The following is a 19,462-nucleotide window of genomic DNA, read 5'->3' as shown; positions in this document are numbered from 1 at the left end:
CGTGCTGGCTGGAAGTGGGTGAACACATTGGGTGGAGTTAGCGAAAGTGGGTGGACGTCACGTGATGTCGTTAGGCGGCGCAAACAGTGACATCAGTGACCTTTTAAGCGGTAGTCTCACGACCCGGATAGTAAACAATAAACATGGAGGACATGGAGTCGTTAGTGTTGCTGGTCTTGGTGCTGTGGCTTGTTGTCACCGACAATGCCAACAGATACTGGCAAGAGCGTATAGATGAGGCGAGGCACATAAGGCTTCAGAAATTCTCGTAATTCTTCTTCTTCCAGGTTTACGGTGTTTACAGATCCCAGCGTGCTCGCGGGGCGTGTGTGGGCGTATGAGGACACTCCTCCTCACCAATCAGTGCACAGGGGAGTGTCTCCTCACGCCCCTAGCCCCACTCGGCTCGGTTTGGCTCGCTTCAGCCCTACTCCAAAACCGTGCGAGTTTTGGGTGCTGAGTAGGGCTGAAGCGAGCTGAGTCGTGCTGCTCTGAGGTAGTCCAAATGCGAGCCTTGTCGGGCTGAAGTGAGCTGAAGAAGGGTAGTGGAAAAGGGCCAAAAGAGAACCCAGTTAAACAAATGAGACAAAAATATTATACTTGGTCATTTATTTATTGAGGAAAATGATCCAATATTACATATGTGTAGGTGCAATAGGCTTATCAAATCAGTCTCATGTAAAAAGGGATCAGTCTCATAAATTCATTAATTCAAGTGTCTAATAGTTTATAGCTAAACTATTAAAATCAATGGAATAACTTGATATTGCTATAGTTTTAGTGAGTATTGTAGCTCTAATGTAATACGTTTACTCTAGATCTATAATGTTTCGTATAACAACCAAATGGGCGAAGGCAATTAGAGTACTTGTTTGGCAGAGGTTGGCACTCAGTGAATGTTGTCGCAATTGACAGGACACAGTTTATTCCAAAGATACCATTTATTGAAATAGCTGACACAAATTAGCAAACTAATACTGATCAGATATAGTAACAATAGCAGCCAAGGAATAATTCAATATAAACGGTGATGCAATGTATACAAGTAATAATCAGTAGTGTATAGAGCAGTAGTAAGTAGAATAATAACCAGTAGTAAACAGAGTAAGAAATCAGCAGTGAATATGATGATAACTAAGGCACTAATGGTGATCAGATGTAATAGGCTATATGCAAGTGTTCAGTGTAGGGGCGAGTGAATGTTAAAATGTGAGAGGGAAATCACGTGTGAGTGTAGGTGTGCGCAGCTGCGCACTAAGGAGATGAGGAGCTAGGGACAGAGGGTGTGCGCAGGCGCATGACAAGGAGGAGGGGAGTGAGGAACGAGGCTATGTGCGTGCTAGCGAAATGGGTGTGATATGTGAATGTAATACGCAAGCCTTTGTGCTAGGCCTTAAACCCCAAACTTCTACTCAGCCCTTAGCTACTCCTGAAATCCCAATGTTGAGGGATGTAGTGCGACAGAGGGAGTTAAAAAGAGAGAGAGAGAACACATGCACAATCTAATTAAATGCAGATAGTAGACAAAGCAAATCAAACAACAAGCGGTCTAAGACCGACTTTCATGTGAATCAAAATGCGTACATTTAAACCATGAATGAATTCAAATAACACTCTTCACATTAACTAGCCACAACTAAGACTAACAATTGCCCAGATGCCAACCTTACTTGAGATTACTCTTGCTTGGCGACTGAAAGTGCGCCGTCTGTTATCTGAAGACAGCCGGAGCGTAGATCCAGGGAGAAAACCGTTCTGTTCCTTTTGCTTTTATAGCTTGTTGGCTGAAGATCTTTGGTGTCCTGTCAGTCATCCGATGATCTGGAAGGAATCTTGTTTGTAGTTCATTGACGTTGCGAAAGGGAAAAGGAATCCGGTCGCCTATTCTCTTTAAAAATACTGCGTAGGCTGCAGTAACTAACCGGTTCAGTTATTATTGCAACTATGCAAAGATCAAATACGTTGAACTTTGGCTAAAGGTCCGGTATCAATAGCTCATTCTTTGTCCTTTGTTCTCCTGTAGCACAGATGCAACGACGTCCCTTTCACGCGTGGGATCAACCGCCAGAGAGAAGGAATTTCGATTCCGCCATGGGTTTAAAGCACAGCCGTGACGTTACTGTATTTGGCATCTGGTATCATCTCTGTATCCAATACCATTACAGGGAGTCAGAAGAATGGGTGGAGATAGAACATGGCATCGAGTACAGGGATTTTTGTGTTCAATGCTGTACAGTGGAAGGGAGAAGATGGTTCATAAAGTGAAGCAGGGAATTGGTTGCTATGGTATGGCAGCCCCCCTTACATCTGTGAGTGGCAAAAGTATGTGAGCCTTTGCTTTCTGTATCTGGTACAATTCAGAATTCATTGTTCTATGATGACAAGCCATCCTGGCCCAGATGCAGCAAAACAGGCCCAAAACCATGATCCTACCACCACCATGTTTCACAGATGGGATAAGGGTCTTATGCTGGAATGCAGTGTTTTCCTTCCTCCAAACATAATGCTTCTCATTTAAACCAAAAAGATCTATTTTGATCTCATCCGTCCACAAAACATCTTTCCAATAGTCTTCTGGCTTGTCCACGTGATCTTTAGCAAAGTGCAGACGAGCAGCAATGTTCTTTTTGGAGAGCAGTGGCTTTCTCCTTGCAACCCTGCCATGCACACCATTGTTGTTCAGCGTTCTCCTGATGGTGGACTCATGAACATTAACATTAGCCAATGTGAGAGAGGCCTTCAGTTGCTTAGAAGTTACCCTGGGGTCCTTTGTGACCTCGCCGACTATTACACGCCTTGCTCTTGGAGTGATCTTTGTTGGTCGACCACTCCTGGGGAGGGTAACAATGGTCTTGAACTTCCTCCATTTGTACACAATTTGTCTGACTGTGGATTGGTGGAGTCCAAACTCTTTAGAGATGGTTTTGTAACCTTTTCCAGCCTGATGAGCATTAACAACATTTTTTCTGAGGTCCTCAGAAATCTCCTTTGTTTGTGCCATGATACACTTCCACAAACATGTGTTGTGAAGATCAGACTTTGATAGATCCCTGTTCTTTAAATAAAACAGGGTGCCCACTCACACCTGATTGTCATCCCATTGATTGAAAACACCTGACTCTAATTTCACCTTCAAATTAACTGCTAATCCTCGAGGGTCACATACTTTTGCCACTCACAGATATGTAATATTGGATCAGTTTCCTCAATAATTAAATGACCAAGTATAATATTTTTGTCTCATTTGTTTAACTGGGTTCTCTTTATCTACTTTTAGGACTTGTGTGAAAATCCGATGACGTTTTGGGTCATATTTATGCAAAAATATAGAAAATTCTAAAGGGTTCACAAACTTTCAAGCACCACTGTATTTTATATTTTGTTCATGTAAATGTAACAATTAAAACGGCTAATTCGTTCACATGGTTGTCCTCATCTCAGTTAAATTAAACTTCTGATGTGTAAGGAGTGGCAGGACACTCATTTTGCATGTAAAACAGGACATGCATTTTAAGTGTTCTGTCATAACTTTTCATGATTTGCATTAACTCAGAACACTGGTGAAGGGTAAGTATAACATTCAGAGGCATGAGCATGAAAATTTACATGTTACTTGAACGCTGCTTTCTTTCACAGCACAACCTGAGCTAAGGTTTTTGTTTGAAGCTGAGTAGAGATGGAATAAACCTGAACTTTCTTAATGGTGGGATCAGTTGCCTTGTAGAAGCTGCCCATAAGCAAATTTGAAATGAAGACCAATTATTCAGTCAAATCCAAATTAATAAGTTGTCTTAAAAAAAAAAACCCTCTTCGCAGGACAATAAGGATTTTTGCACCCCGCCCAAACGAAATTTGGTGGGGGATATAGAAATGGGTTCCGTCCGTCTGGTCGCGTTTTTGTTTCCAGGCCGTATTTTTAAAACCACTCAAGATATCTTCATGAAACTTTGTATACATATCAAGCAACATGTGAAATGGTGCCTTTTGCTATTTTAGATTTTTGAAAAAAAAAAAAATTCTAATTTTTACATTTAAAAAAAAATAAAATAAAATAAAAAAAAAAAATATATATATATATATATTTATTTTGACTTGGTCTCTAAGAGCAATGTTTGTTTCCGGAGCATATAGCCAAAACTATTCATGATTTGAAACTTGGTATACATGTTAACAAGGTGATGTAGATGTGCCTTTTCATACTGAGAAATTTTAATTTTTCATGTTTCCATGGAAAAAGTTTCAGACTTAGTCTCTCAGGTTAGTCTTAGGAGTAGGTTTTGTTTCCAGAGCAGAACTTGAAAACTGAGTGGTATGGTCTTGAAAGTTGGCATATGTGTTAAGTAATGTATATTTTGATCCAAATAAATGTGAGAAATTTTAATTTTTAGCTCACCTGGACCAAAGGTCCGGTGGGTTTATGCCATGGGCTGCTGAGGTCAGTGTAAAGAGGTAGGGTGAGTTTCCTGCAGCAGAACTTGAAAAATGTGACAAATAATATCTTGAAACTTGGTATATAGGATGGGGGATATAGATGACTGTCTTCTTTTTATGGACTGTTTTAGGGAGTCCTTGAGCGAAGGAGATAAGAAATGATTTAAAAAAAGATTTAAAAATGAAACATTTAAATAAAAAAAAAGTAAGGGGGGGAGGAAAGAAATGAAGAAATATTATGCTCCCGTTCATTGGCAAACAATTACAATTTTTTTTGCAAAACAGAAAATAATACATGGAAGAAAAAGAAACTTGTCCATGTAAATGTACAATTTAATGTATAACAATAGCATAAAATGTGTGATTCTGGAGAGTAACTGCAGTGTACTTCACTGGATATATAGTATATGGAGATGTATATGCTAGTAAAGTTAAGCACAAAGTTTTAGGTTGTGCAATGTTTCCAGAGAAATGGGATGTTTTGGACAAATGTGTTTTGCCAGCTGTGCAAGCAAAATGCTTCTGAGGCAGTCAGAGAGGAAATGTATTTTTATTCATATGCACGTACATCTGCATGTACAGTCAGGTCCATCAATATTTGACAAAGTTATTGTTTGAGCTGTCTACAACAGGATATTTAGTTTTATGAAAAGGTAAAAAAAAAAAAAAAAGGGGGGGGCACAAAAGTCCGTTGCATAATTGGCTCCACAGCTGTTTCATGGCCAGGCTTGTGCTATAGATGACTTGCAACCACATGATAAAAATGTGCTACATCATGAGCGTCCGCCATGATGGTGGATATACAAAGCAACTAGGATGGCAGCCGTTGAAAGCGTGTCTGTAAACAATGCTGAATTTTCTCAGTATTACCATGATTTGAACGATCGAGTGAAGATGGATGTGTGTGGTTTTGACCCATGTTATTTACAAAAAAAAGTCAGGCTTTTCTGAAGACAAGACGCTTCTACCGATCATTGAGTATGAATACAGGTCATTTCGTCCAAAGCCTTTTTCATACGGACTATCAGTTATTTTATATTTCAGGTATTTATTTGTCCGAAAAAAGGAGGAATTCTCAATGGAATTTGACCGAAGCAAAAAACGTTTTTGTAAAGCAAATGAGTGCCATAGATCATATTAAATCTTTAGGTGCCGAGCAGTGCTCTCACGAGGCTTTCATTTGCGAATCTCAGGCCAAGGTGTGGTCCTACCGACCCGAGACCATGCTCTTTCAAAGGGAGAGGCTTAAAGGGAGGTGCCTGTAAAATTTGACTTTGCTGCGAGCTCCTCTGGCTGAGTTATTAATTTTTAAAGCCAGCTGAATCATGTTAAATCTTTAGGCACAGAGCAGCACTCTTGCGAGGCTTTTGTTCCCGAAAACCAGAATACCTGAAATATAAAATGGTGCGTATGAAAAAGGCTTTGGACGGAATGTCTTGACTATTGGACGAAATGGTCATTGGACAGAGTGTCCTGATCCCCTCATCTCCTCTCTGTACTGTCTCCTTAGTTTCCTTGCCCTCTTTCCAAATCACGGGCAGAATTCTAAAAAATCGGAATGTGCCACGGTTATAAGTACTGTAGCGACCACAACCATATACAGCACAAAGACATGGCAAAGCTAAAAGAACGCTTAAAGCAGTGGAAAACCAAAGAGAATCCTGCACGTGTGACTGTTTTGTATGGAATGTCGCTTGACCCTGCATTTGTATATCCGCCAACATCCAGGTCTCTATTTTGCTTTTACGTCACTTGCCAAGGAGTCCTTCATACACCTGCTACAAAATGAAAGGTCAGATAAAAAGGTGTAGGAATGCAAGACTTGGTCATTTAGAATCTATTGCCATTAACCCTCAATATGAAGTCTGTCCTGTCAGTGAATCAAGCCATCATTAGGCTGAAAAATGAAAAACAAATCCATGAGAGGGAGCAAAAACATTTGTATGTAGCCAAACAGCGATTTGGGACATGCTCAAACACCAAAATGCCTGAAAGACCATGAGGGGACACTGATGCATGACAAGAATTCTTTCTCTGGTGAGTGGGGGACCCTTAACAACAAACTACCAGATCAAGAACAGTCTCCAGGAGGTAGCCAGATGTGTGTCAAAATCAAGAGAACCCTTCTCCTGAGTGTTTGTAGTAAACTGTATACCACTGGTAAGCCTCAAAAGCAGGAAGACCAGATTATAGTTTGCCAAAAAAAAAAGCCTGTTCAGTTCTGGAACAACATTCCATGGACTGATTAGGCAGAGATCAACTTGCATAGGAAGAGGAGAATATGGAGAAGGGAAGGAACTGCTCATGATCCAAAGCATACTGCCTCATCTTGTGTGGGCAAGTAGTGCTGCCAATGAAACTTGTTCCCTTGTATTTATTGATTATGTGCCTGTTGACAAAAGCAGCAGGATGAATTTTCAAAACTCGCTGGACAATACTTCACAGTGACCTGCCCTGGTGAAAAATAAATGTACTTTATTGTATTTAAAGTATATTCATATTTTCAATAGTATATTGAAAATGTACTTGCACAAATTGTACTTTTTGTAAATATATAAAAAGTAGGCCCGTAACGGTACATGTATTCGTACCGGACCGTTGGAAAACAGACCTTCGGTACGGTACAGTGCTGTACCGAACGAGTACAGTCAGTTTATATGTGGTTTTTATATGCTGCCACTACATCTGGCTCTTTAATATTCATGAGGATACCTGTACGTGATTGGAGTAGTAAAGGGAAGACTCTTTAATATTTATAAAGAAACTCGTTCGTGATTCGTGCTCTTGTGACCATGTGGAGGTCACTTCGCACGGCGAACCAATCAGACGAGCCTTTCCCAACCACTCTTCAAAAAATTTTAGCGAGGTGCCGGCTTGTGTTTTATCAGAGAATGGTGTATCTGATTTGACATTATGGCTACTGCTAGCGACCAACCGGAGCTAGAAGATCCTCCCCTGTCGTTAAAATCTCCCGTTTGGGAACACTTCGGTTTCCCAGTGAAATACTTCAACGGAGAAAGACAAGTGGACAAAACGAAGGCGGTATGTCGACACTGTTTTACTGGGGTTGGCTATTTTTCGGGCAACACGTCAAACATGCTAACTCACCTGAAACGGCACCACCCAAGTGTTAAGATTACCGCGACAAGGAAAAAAAACACCGTAGTGCAAACGCAGCTGACTTCTGCATTCAAGCACCCTCTCCCTGGCAATTCAGATCGGGCTAAAGCCATAACAGCATCCATTGGCGTCTTTATAGCATCGGATCTAAGACCGTATTCAGTTGTTGAGTAGATGGAGTAAAATTGCTTACTGGAATACTGGAACTGAGTGCTGCACTTTACATGTTGAAAACTTTTGTTTACTGTTTAAAAGGAATTCATTATTTTTAATTTCAAACATTTGGTTAATCATTTGAGAATATTTCATTTAATTTACTGGTACCAAGCAGCACTTTGAATTTATTTACTGTTTCTTTTTATATATTGACAATTTTGTGGTTTAATAAACAACGTGCTGAGGAAGAAAATGGTTTTGCATTTTGTTCCCATACTGTACCGAAAATGAACCGAACCGTGACCTCAAAACCGAGGTACGTACCGAACCGTGATTTTTGTATACCGTTACACCCCTAATAAAAAGTATACTAACATCATGCTTTCACGCTAACACTTTTAACACACTTTAAAATAATTATACTATATTACACTTTATAGAAATATATTATACTAAAATATACTTTAAGTGAAAGTTGTGTAATTTAGCACATAAAAGTACACTAAATGCACTTCAAGTTGCACTTTTCTACAATTTAATTACAATTAAAATATATTTAGTACAAAATTAGTTGTTCCAAAATAGCATGCCTCAAGTTAACTAATCATGAACACACTTGAAGTATATTGATGATTAGTATGGCTTCAAGTACACAAAAGTATGCTAAATTTTAGTACACTTAGCACATTTATTTTTCACCAGGGTGAAAGCCTGGTAGAGTATCACCGAGGAAGAAACCCAGTGTCTGATGTCTGTGACCTTCAGGCAGTCATCGTTTCCAAAAGATTTGCAACCAAGTATTAAAAATGACAATTTACTGTAATGGTTAGTTTGTCCAATTAATTTTGATCCCTTAAAAACGGGACATTCTATACAAAGTTCTATAATTCCTACGCTGTTCACCTGACTTGGATTACATTAAATTCAGCTTAAAATTAAAGCTAAATATTTAACTTTTAAGTTCAACTTAAGTATACTGTGGTAGACAGCTAATATAACAATGCCTTTCTCTGTCGTATCTGACTTTACGTACATGTGCCTGAACACTAATCTACAAACGCATTATGTACAATAGACACAATACATAAAATAACAAACACACTTTATTAAGTTTACTTTATACAGCCTACCAATTAGGGCTCGATGATATAATGGCATATTGTGAAAAATTTCACAATAGGTTTTTTTTTTTAAATTTCTGGCAGCATGACTGATTTGATGTTATAATTTTGTACTTCCATCCATTATCTATACTACTTCTCCGTCAGGGTTGCGGGGGAAGCTGGAGACAATCCTAGCTAACTTTGGGCAAGAGGTGGGAAACATCCTGGGCAGGTCTCCAATTTATCACAGGGCTGAGATTTTGTACTCTAAATTTGTAAAATCAATTTCTTTATAAATAGAAATACTGCATATTTTTAAAATAGAAAGAAAATGTATTCATTATTTTTATAAATCACGGTGGCTGTTTGTGAGAAATCTGTATATTGTGATCCATGTTGTGTATTTGCAGAGAATCCCTTGAGGATTGGGATATCTTTGTCATATCACTACTACTAATGTGTTCTATTAAATGCTTTGTGCTGACATCTAAATGTGATGCAGGAAGTGATGACGAATGAAATTTGATCATGAACTAAACACCCCTAATAGTTTCTCAAACATGTTTGCTGTTTAGCTGTGATGTCTGTAGATTAGTGTTCAGCATCAAGTGATGTATTTAGAAATCTGAGATTATTATCAGCTCTAAACAAGAGCAGTACGTCCCTAGGTATTGTGATGTAGTTGACTTGCCAGAACTTTTGACCCCATCTTTTTCCTCTAGAAAATGCGTTTGTGTACTGTGATGATAGGTTAGACATTAAAAAAAATGTTTTTTGGTTCAATTTTAGAGCCAGATTTCGGTGTTGCAGAACCGCATTGAGCAGCTGGAGCAGCTTCTGGAGGAGAACCACCAGATCATCAGCCACATTAAAGACTCTGTGCTGGAGCTTACAGACACAGGTGCCATCTCACCCAGTGGACAACTTCCATTTCGCAATGCTAATGGCTCCTGGGTGCTGCCTTTTGATAGCAGGCCTACCTTCTTCACCATAAAACCCCAGGACTGCCAGTTTGCACAGGGCCGCCATGGCCAAAGTGATCTGCAGGCAAGTGCACTAAAGTGGGACTCAGTAAGCTCAGTGCCTGTGTGCTGAGAGAGGCTTCTCTTCAACAACAACTGTGGAAATTACTTTAGCAGCTTCTGATGCACCATGCATGTCATGCATTTTTAACCTGAGTAAACATGGGTATGAATTGGAACTGCACTAAGAGGCATTTTAATTGCACATCTTAACATTATGTCCTATGACTTTTAATATTAAGAGATGTTTTGAATTAGGGCTACGTGTCAACTTGCAACTTTGGCACACTACATGTAATTCATTTCAATAGCTGCTGTGTGGCAAAACCTGTATTGCCTTGTGTTCAGTAAATATTGGCAAGGACATCATGAAAAGGAAGCCGTTTATTTGCTTTAACCAGTTCAAGATCATGAACACCCAACAACAGCAAGCAGAGGGTTTGTGCAACATGTAGCATAGCAAGGTTGAGGAAATATGAGTGAATCTCTTCAGCTATTAAAATGATATGCCTGACGGAACGTGTCATCCCCTAAGACACGACGCAGGGAGAAAATGTTTAATATTAAAGCTTTAGTTTTTGTAATATGTCTCTCTCTTTGTGTGTGTGTGTGTAGATGCTGGATGTGTACTCTCTTCTGAGCTTTGATAATGTGGACGGAGGTGTGTGGAAGCAGGGCTTTGATATCACGTATGACCCCACTGAGTGGGACAATGAACCCCTGCAAGTGTTTGTGGTGCCCCACTCTCACAATGATCCAGGTTGGTTTAAAAAAAAAAAAATTATTTAATCAGTAGGAAAGCCTTTTTTAAGTTAGATACATATTTAATGAAAAACTTTAGTGCTATTGTCCTGATACGTAAATTAATGATAAATTGCAACCATGAATCAATGCCTTTCGTTAATTCTCTTTTCAGTGTCTGCTGTTAAGCAAACTTTTTGCTTTATTTCTTCTCCCTTTGTGTAAATCAGACACTCTGCAGCCTATTCACCATACAGGTGTGCTGTAGGTAAAGTAGGGCACACAGTGGCATTGTGCAAGTTGGAGTAGAATTGTAAGCTGTGAGGAATACTGTATCTACACCGGGCACATAATGAGTTGCTCTTTTTGTCCTCTGGTTATTGTGGAATGAATTCAGAATATCACTTCTTCTAGAAGCCTGGAATGCAAATCCTCTTGTAGCTTATTAAAAAATTTCAATACTCATTTTAATCTTTCCAACCTACAAGTTAACACTTCTGGAGGGGTTGCATTGATTTCTGTATTGAAATTTTGTCCATTTAGTTCTCTTTATTAAATATTTTTTGTCTGCTCGCTGAATGCTTTGTTGATGCAATTTGAATGAGCAAAGCTGCAATGGTTTGTGTCGCACAAACGGCCTGGTATTTTTTGTTGTTTGTGCTGACACTGAGGTTTAAACCTTTTTAAATATAGCTGACCGTGTTCACCTTTGGAATTGGACAACCCTGACTCCAAAAAAGTTGGTACGCTGTGTAAAACGTCAATTAAAAACAATGTAATGATTTGCAAATTATTTTTGATCTATATTCAGCTGAATGCAATACAAGGACAAGATGTTTCATGTTTTAAATTGAAGCTTTGTTTTTGATGCCTGTAACACGTTCCAAAAAAGCTGCGGTACGGGCATGTTTACCACTGTGTTGCATCATCTTTGCTTTGAACACTCAGTAAGAGTTTGGGAACTGAAGACACTGACTGTTGAAGTTTTGAATGTGAACTTCAGTTGCTCAGCAGTTTGGGGTCTCCACTGTCGTATTTTGCACTTCGTAATGTGCCACACATTTTCAGTGGGAGGCAGGCAGGCCAGTTTAGCACCCACATGCTTTTACTATGAAGCCACGCTGTTGTAATATATGTAGAATGTGGCTTGGCATTGTCTTGCTGGAATAAACAGGGATGTCCCTGAAAAAGATGTCATCTGAATGGCAGCATATGTTGCTTCATCCGGTATATGCATCAGTAAATGGATACCTGACCATCCTAACTGTCTGTTGTCCTTCCATGAATTGTTGCAACAAATTTGGAAGCACAGAGTTCTCTAGAATGTCTTTGTATGCTGAAGCATTAAGATTTCCCCTCTCTGGAACTAAGGGGCCCAGACCTGTTCCAGCATGACCATGAGCGTGAGGTCCAGAACTACATGGTTTACCAAGGTTGGTGTGGAAAAAACTTGAGTAGCCTGCAGAGCGCCTTGACCTCAACCCTACTGAACACCTTTGGGATAAACTGGCACATTAACTGCATGCCAGGTCTCCTTGCCTGACATCAGTGCCTGGCCTCACTAATGCTCTTGTGGCCAAATGGAAAAACATCCCCATAGCCAAAAATCTAGTGAAAAACCTTCCGAGAAGAATGGAAGTTATAACTACTAAGGGAAGAATGGGATTTTCAATAAGCACATACAGGTGTGATTGGTCAGGTGTCCATAAACTTTTGACCATATAGTGTACCATTGTTGTCTGTGGTGCATCAGAAATTCTACACCGCACTAGCTTTAAACAAATTACTCTCCACCTAGGGTTTTGAACCAAATTGACACCCTTAATTACAGTCAAACTAGTGTTCAACTGGTGCAGCTGGCTGCTGAGTGCTCATTTGTGTACTTCGTTACTTACTTAGAGCAATGTCCAACAAGGTGGTCAAACACTAGTCTGGCTAACGCGAATTCAAAGCTCTGCGAGCATTTGGTCTGGCAAAGATATTAAGCCCAACCGTTTCCCAAAGTGCGTGGTTGACCTGCCTCCCTGAAATGCCTCAGTTTGCTACTGGTCGAAGCCAGAAAAGGCTGTGACGAAGCTTAAACCAATCACATCACTCTTTCCTCTGACGTATGTGACGCGACGGGGCTAACTGGTAGATTAAACTCTTACCGAAGCCGGTCGGGAGCAAGGCGAAAACGTCCTTCCTTTCAATAAATACCTCCAGGGCTGCTCTTTGCTCCGTTTTCAATGAGAACTTGCTCCATGTTCGTAATGTTTCTAGTGAATGAAGCGCTTCCGGCATAGATTCTGTAAACAATCTATGGCTTCCGGTCGCAGTTCTACTACGTCACTGCCTTGAACACGCCTCTACCCAGGGTCGTTGGAGATGCTCAAAGTTGATTGGCTCCCGATTTTTCGGGAGCTTGGAAGAGCTATAGATAGCTTAGTCTGGCCAGACTAAGCTCGCAACAGGCCCTCGTGTTGCGTCACGCTTAGGATGGGCGGGCCCAGGCTAGTCAAACACTGCTCTTAGAAATCGACTGTCCTGTGTTTATCCCCCGCTGGCCAAAAGACCCGAAGGGGTATTATGCCGTGGCGATGTCTGTCCATCCGTCCGTCCCGGGAAGGGTACTCACCTTTTTGAAATCAACTCCTTTCATAGTTTTTGGAGGAATTTCACAAAACTTGGCAGGATTCTTTGTTATATGTCGGTAATACGCATATTGCAGTTTCATTCAGTTCAGTTGCATTTTACCAGAGTTATGGCAGAGTTGCCAGTGGGGGATATTGTGCTCTCAGAGCACTCTTGTTGTTGCTTCAAGTAGTATGAAAATGTTCAAGAGCAAGTACCCTATGGGTTGAAGACATTGAACTACACTGATGATCACTACTGTCCCTTTTGCACTGGCAGGTTGGATCAAAACATTTGACAAATATTATAATGACCAGACGCAACATATTCTTAACAACATGGTGGTCAAGCTTCCAGAGGACCCACGCAGGAAGTTTATTTGGTCCGAGATGTCCTTCTTTGTTAAGTGGTGGGAGAGTGTAGACACTCAAAAACGGGAGGCAATGCGCAAGTAAGTGACTCCATATAAATGGAGTGGGTTTTTTTCCCTACCCTCACCTGCTATTCTAATTTGTTTTAAAATTTCTTTGCCAGATTGATCCTGGGAGGGCAGCTGGAGATTGTGACAGGAGGATGGGTAATGACCGATGAAGCCAATAGTCACTACTTTGCCATGATCGACCAGCTTATTGAAGGGCATCAGTGGCTGGAAAAAAACTTGGGTATGCTCATAGAATAACGTACAATAGCTGATGATTTTTATTCTATCTTTCATGGTGTTTCTGTCCTGTGTTTTTGTGTGTGTGTGTGTGTGTGTGTGTGTGTGTGTGTGTGTGTGTGTGTGTTCAGGTGTGATTCCTCACTCAGGGTGGGCTATTGACCCTTTTGGGCACAGTGCCACCATGCCTTACTTACTGAAGAAAGCCAACATAACCAGCATGCTCATTCAGAGAGTCCACTACTCCATTAAGAAGCATTTTGCCTCCACACAGAACCTGGAGTTCATGTGGAGACAGGCTTGGGGTGAGAGGATTAAAACCATATTGTAGAATTTATCTTTAGACTAATGTTTGTGAACCCCCAGTAATTAATCAATCAGAACTTTAAAAAAAAAATCTAATCCTTCTAACGCTGGTCGTAGAACATAGAACACTATAACGGACTCCTATAGCTGAGATGGATGGGGCTTGGGTTTGTTTTTGTTTTTTATGAAAAGAGTACAAGTGGACACTTGGAAATTTTAGATTACTTCAACTCAAGATAAGAATGCAAAGGGTGCTCATTCTGGTTTCATGACCTTGATTTATTAGTCGCATGCAAATACAGGATTATTGTTAATGATTAACAGTCCAGTCCATTTCACTCGGTAATCCATGCAAGAAGGTCAGGACCCAAAGAGTTTCTTGTAGAGTTTTTCACTGAGAAATCTGACACTCTTGCTGTACTGAAAATGTGGAAAAGCTTCTTGTTGTTTTCTGTAACAGATCCTGAGTCAGGCACAGACCTGTTCTGTCACATGATGCCCTTCTACAGCTATGATGTGCCTCACACATGTGGGCCTGACCCAAAGATCTGTTGCCAGTTTGACTTTAAGAGGCTGCCAGGCAGCAGAATCAACTGCCCCTGGAAGGTGCCTCCACGGGCTATCTCTGAGGCTAATGTAGCCGAGAGGTAATATCCTACCATGGTCTCTGAAGCGCAGTTTAGTGTATTTAATTAAATCATGGTCCATTTTATATTACTCTCGGTCCTCATTGCTGTCAGCTGAAAGAGCACACTTGTTTCCTTTTGTATGTCAGGGTTCAAGCCCTTTTGGACCAGTATCGCAAGAAGTCTAAGCTTTTCCGTAGCAAAGTTCTGCTGATACCGTTGGGAGACGATTTCCGCTATGATAAAGCCCAAGAGTGGGACCAACAGTATACCAATTACCAGAAGCTTTTCGATTACATGAACTCTCACCCAGAATTGCATGTTCAGGTAAAGTATAGTACTCTGGTATACTACTATAACAAGCTTTTAACAGAATGCTGATCCAGCTATATAGTACATGAGTGTATACTTGCCTGAAACAGATTGTATGTTTTTGATATGAAATGGAAATGACTGAGTGTAGACTTGGTTAGTTGTGGTGTTTTTTTTTCACCCCTCCATTTTTCCTCTCTCTCCCCCTCCCTCCCTACTTTTGGATGATGAACACTGAATTTGAAGGTTGTTGACAAAACCGTCGAATTTGTTAACAGTGTAATTTTCTGTATTAAGGCCCAGTTTGGCACACTGACGGACTACTTCAATGCTGTATATAAGGCTACTGGGGTGGGCCAGGGAATGAAACCACCTGGTTACCCTGTACTGAGTGGAGATTTCTTTGCTTATGCTGACCGAGAGGATCATTACTGGACTGGCTACTACACCTCTAGACCATTCTACAAAAACCTAGACCGTGTACTTGAGTCCCACCTTAGGTTAGTCCACAATTTAAAAAAAAAAAAACCTTTTTTTGCACCCTGTGTATGGAGTGTGTGCCCACCCCCAACTCTTTGTCTAGATGCTGCCAAATCTGCACATAACGGCAAGAATCAACTAATGGTTATTGAAATTAGTGATTTAATTACTGCTTTGGCCAAAGCTTTCATATTTGGCAGGAAGGAATTTGTATTGCCAGGTGGCCTAAAGCATTTGTTATTTATTCTCCTGCCTACTTGTCTGGCATAATGCGTTGTGAACCTTTGCCCATAATTATCACGTCTTTTAAAGCTGTTATTGGGTATTGTTAATGATGGATTGTAGTGGTTTTGGCCCACTGCTTTTGCTTAGGCTGGCTATAGCTTCCTAAGCCAAGGCTAGAGCTGGTGTTTCACAGTACCATGAGCACCACAATGTTTGCTAGGATTTTTTTCATTTAACGTAGGCAATAAATGCTGGTCCCTGCTGAAGGCACAAAATTGCTGTAGCAACATTTAGTAACGAGGATTACCAAGCCAGATTAGCAGACAACAGGTGTAGCAGGTTATTGAATTGTCTTGTATGTTTCAGGGGAGCAGAGATTCTCTACAGTTTGGCTGTTGCACATGCACGCCATGCAGGTATGGAAGGACGCTACCCCATCTCGGACTACTCCCTTTTGACGGACGCCAGGCGCAACGTTGGTCTCTTCCAGCATCATGATGCCATCACCGGCACTGCGAAGGAGGCTGTAGTCATTGACTATGGTACCAGGTCAGAATCAGTGAGACTATAAAAAAATTACATCACACTAAAAATAGGACAGTGCTTGCCAAAAAGAGTGAATAAATACAAGTGGTGTTAATGACCATATAGCCAAAATGTTGCCGGTTTTCTATTTTTGTCTTTGTTGGGCTCTGTTCATGCAGGTTATTGCGCTCACTTATTGGCTTGAAAAGAGTGATCATTAATGCAGCGCACTTCCTCATCATGAAAAATAAAGATGTGTATCGCTTCTACCAGACTGAACCCTTCCTGGAAACGGTAAAGAGAGCAGGTGTAATGCTTTTTATGTAAACAATTCAGCAGCAGTCCTTTTAAAATGAAATCTCCTCTTGATGTCTGGGGTGTTTGTGAGTGTAGGATGACAGGCGTGCCACACAGGACTCTTTACCCCAGCGCACTCTTATTGAATTGGACTCCTCTTCTCCCAGGTATGCCAACCTGATAGTATTGATGGTATCGTGTGTGCTAGCAAAGACATGAGTGCTTGTTCTGTGTGCATGTGTGCATGTTTTTTTTTTTTTTTTTTGCATATTTCACTGATGGAAAAATTATCAAATAGTTTGGTTTAAAAAATAAAAAATAAATAAATGCTTTTCTGGTATTCCATTTTAGTCAGTACAGCATTGTGGAGTTCAGTGAGCCAGTGCAAAGCAAAAGCAGTCTGCACTACTTTTCCCATTGACAGATTAATAAATAGCCAGCTTTAACTGAAAGGACCTCATGAAGTACTGCAAACACACTCATTTCCTGAACTTGTGCACTTATTCACCAGCCGATAACCTTTTATTATCTCTCTTGTTTAGGTACCTGGTGCTGTTTAACCCTTTGGAACAAGAGCGTCTGTGTGTAGTCACCGTACTGGTGAACTCTGCACGGGTCAGAGTGCTCACAGAGGATGGCCAGACCCTACCAGTGCAGCTCAGTGCACAGTGGAGCTCAGCTGTGCAAATGGATGGAGAAGTATACCAGGTGTGTGTGTGTCTGTGTGAATGTCTATAAAATAAATGACCCTATTGCTGAGGAACACTTTACTCAGTACCCTATTACTGAGAATGCAGGCATTATCCCTGAAAGGCAGTTGAATTTAGACAGATGCATTCAGTCAGAGCAAGCCTGGTGGCAGATACAGTTGTTACTGATTAAAAAAAAAAAAGGCAGTAAAAACGAGATTGGGATTATTGCAACTTCAGTTAAAGTAGTAGTATGAGTCTTACTTTGTGCTGCTTTTCGAAATGAACTAAAACCAACTTTACCTCTGGCTGCTGTTTAATTGTTTTAATGATTATATTTTAAACAATTTAAAAATCATATATTTAAATAATTGCAAAAACTTTTAAATAAATGTATTTAACAGAAACTCCTCAACTTGAACGATTTACGTGAGCATGTGTGACTCGAGATATTCAGACTTGTCTGATTGTCTTCTGCTGTTCTGTGTTCCTGTTGTTTCTAGGCTTCCTTCATGGCCCGCCTCCCTGCGCTGGGATTGGCTGTATTTCATCTGTATGACTCAGTTGACTCCCCCATGACCTTGCGCTCTGATACACTGCTGAGGGTTCCAGGGCGGAGTCAGAGCGTGCATAGTTTGGATCCCCTTCCTGTACGCTCTCAGGCAGCTGACTCTCAGCCCTTCTACATACAGACACAGTTGCTCACGTTGGGCTTCTCTGGCACCACAGGCCTGTTGGAGGTGAGCCAGCAATCCAGTGAGGCTAGAGTCATAAATGTCTAGTACAGTGTTAACACTGGTATAAAAATGATGCTATAGACCTTAGTTTAATGCCAGATCTTAACTTGGAGTGCTTAGGTTATATTGCAGACTGCTATAAATTTAAATGCTTAGGATACAAGTTTTTCCTTGAGAATGTAAACTTGCTGTCCACTTTAATTGGAACACCTGTACCCCTACTGGACCAGCCATACGTCACCAACTACGTGGAAGTTGGTGTCACGCTTACTGAGCTCACATCACATTTTCCCCCATTCTGATATTTGATGTGAACATTAACTGAAGCTCTTGACCTGTGTCTGTATGAGTTTATGCATTTGGCTGCTGCCACGTCATTGGCTGATTTGGATAATTTTATGAGTGAGCATGTGGACATGTGTTCCTATTAAAGTTGCCAGGAAGTGTATACAAGTACCAGAAGTAGTCGGATCTTTTCAGTTTTGGGGGGGAAACGACAAATAATTCTGGGGCCATACACACTCCTATTTTAACACTGTTTAAAAGTTTCAAAGGAATTTAAAATTTTATTTATTTATTTTTTTACTGAGGGTTTTCTTAACTGAAAAAGAAGGTCAGCTTTGACCCTTTTGCTGCAGATAATGGCATGCTTCATCAAGGGACATTGACAGTGATTAGCTAGTGCTGTAGCAGTCTGCAAGGTAAACTAATGAAGGAAATCCAAACGCACAGCCATATAAAATGTCACTGTGATAGACAAATGAAATGGAAAATTAAATGGCTGATTTCATACATGAAAACGGACATCTAAACATTTTCATGTAAAAAAAAAAAAACCAAAACATTTTTGGCAAATGGTCAGCATAGGCAACACGTGTATATTAATGACAGGATTTGTATTTTATTGTACATTTTAGAGTATCGAGTTACAGTATGTATGTATTAGTATGATAATATACAACGTACTTCATTTCATGAGTTCACCTCATTTAAAAAACCAAACAAACATTTTATATGTAATATGAGAGAGAGGATATTGCATGGTTGCGTGAAGATATGAAGTTTATCTTTTCATGTTGAAAATATTTTCAACATGAAAAGATAAACTTCATATCTTCGCGTGACCATATATTTTTTTAAATTGTATGGACACATCCACAAAAATGTGCAATTTAATAAAAAAAAAATTAATTTCGACCTGGTTTGCCATTTTGACAACGTGCATCCAGTCAGCGGGATCAGCATGAATTTCGTATGCAGGGGTGATAGCATTCCGGCGCCGCGCCGGATTTCCGGCGTACCGCGGCGCCGGAAAAAAAAAAATCTAGTTCGCCCATTATCCTGTGTCATTCTGAGATGCGCAGATAGACAGTAAAGGGAATTCCGAATTCCCTTTACTGTCTATCTGCGCATCTCAGAAT

At 40.4% G+C, this 19,462-nt stretch overlaps 1 protein-coding gene across 1 annotated transcript in view; it reads left to right on the top strand.

Annotated features, from left to right (window-relative positions):
* Window positions 1-19,462, top strand: part of man2a2 (mannosidase, alpha, class 2A, member 2) — a 57,944-nt gene that overhangs the window by 12,110 nt on the left and 26,372 nt on the right. The window contains exons 3-15 of the mRNA XM_060915007.1: window positions 9,600-9,857; window positions 10,448-10,592; window positions 13,466-13,637; window positions 13,721-13,848; window positions 13,976-14,149; window positions 14,611-14,797; window positions 14,926-15,103; window positions 15,386-15,588; window positions 16,160-16,342; window positions 16,498-16,612; window positions 16,712-16,782; window positions 17,158-17,323; window positions 17,808-18,044. Of these exons, the coding sequence (XP_060770990.1) occupies window positions 9,600-9,857; window positions 10,448-10,592; window positions 13,466-13,637; window positions 13,721-13,848; window positions 13,976-14,149; window positions 14,611-14,797; window positions 14,926-15,103; window positions 15,386-15,588; window positions 16,160-16,342; window positions 16,498-16,612; window positions 16,712-16,782; window positions 17,158-17,323; window positions 17,808-18,044 (2,217 nt within the window). The remainder of the gene's footprint in view (window positions 1-9,599; window positions 9,858-10,447; window positions 10,593-13,465; window positions 13,638-13,720; window positions 13,849-13,975; window positions 14,150-14,610; window positions 14,798-14,925; window positions 15,104-15,385; window positions 15,589-16,159; window positions 16,343-16,497; window positions 16,613-16,711; window positions 16,783-17,157; window positions 17,324-17,807; window positions 18,045-19,462) is intronic.

This window comes from Neoarius graeffei, chromosome 2 (genome assembly GCF_027579695.1).
Source record: "Neoarius graeffei isolate fNeoGra1 chromosome 2, fNeoGra1.pri, whole genome shotgun sequence".
Classification (NCBI taxonomy): domain Eukaryota; kingdom Metazoa; phylum Chordata; class Actinopteri; order Siluriformes; family Ariidae; genus Neoarius; species Neoarius graeffei.
Note: the sequence above shows the minus strand (reverse complement) of the source record. Positions and strands in the feature narration are given on the sequence as shown.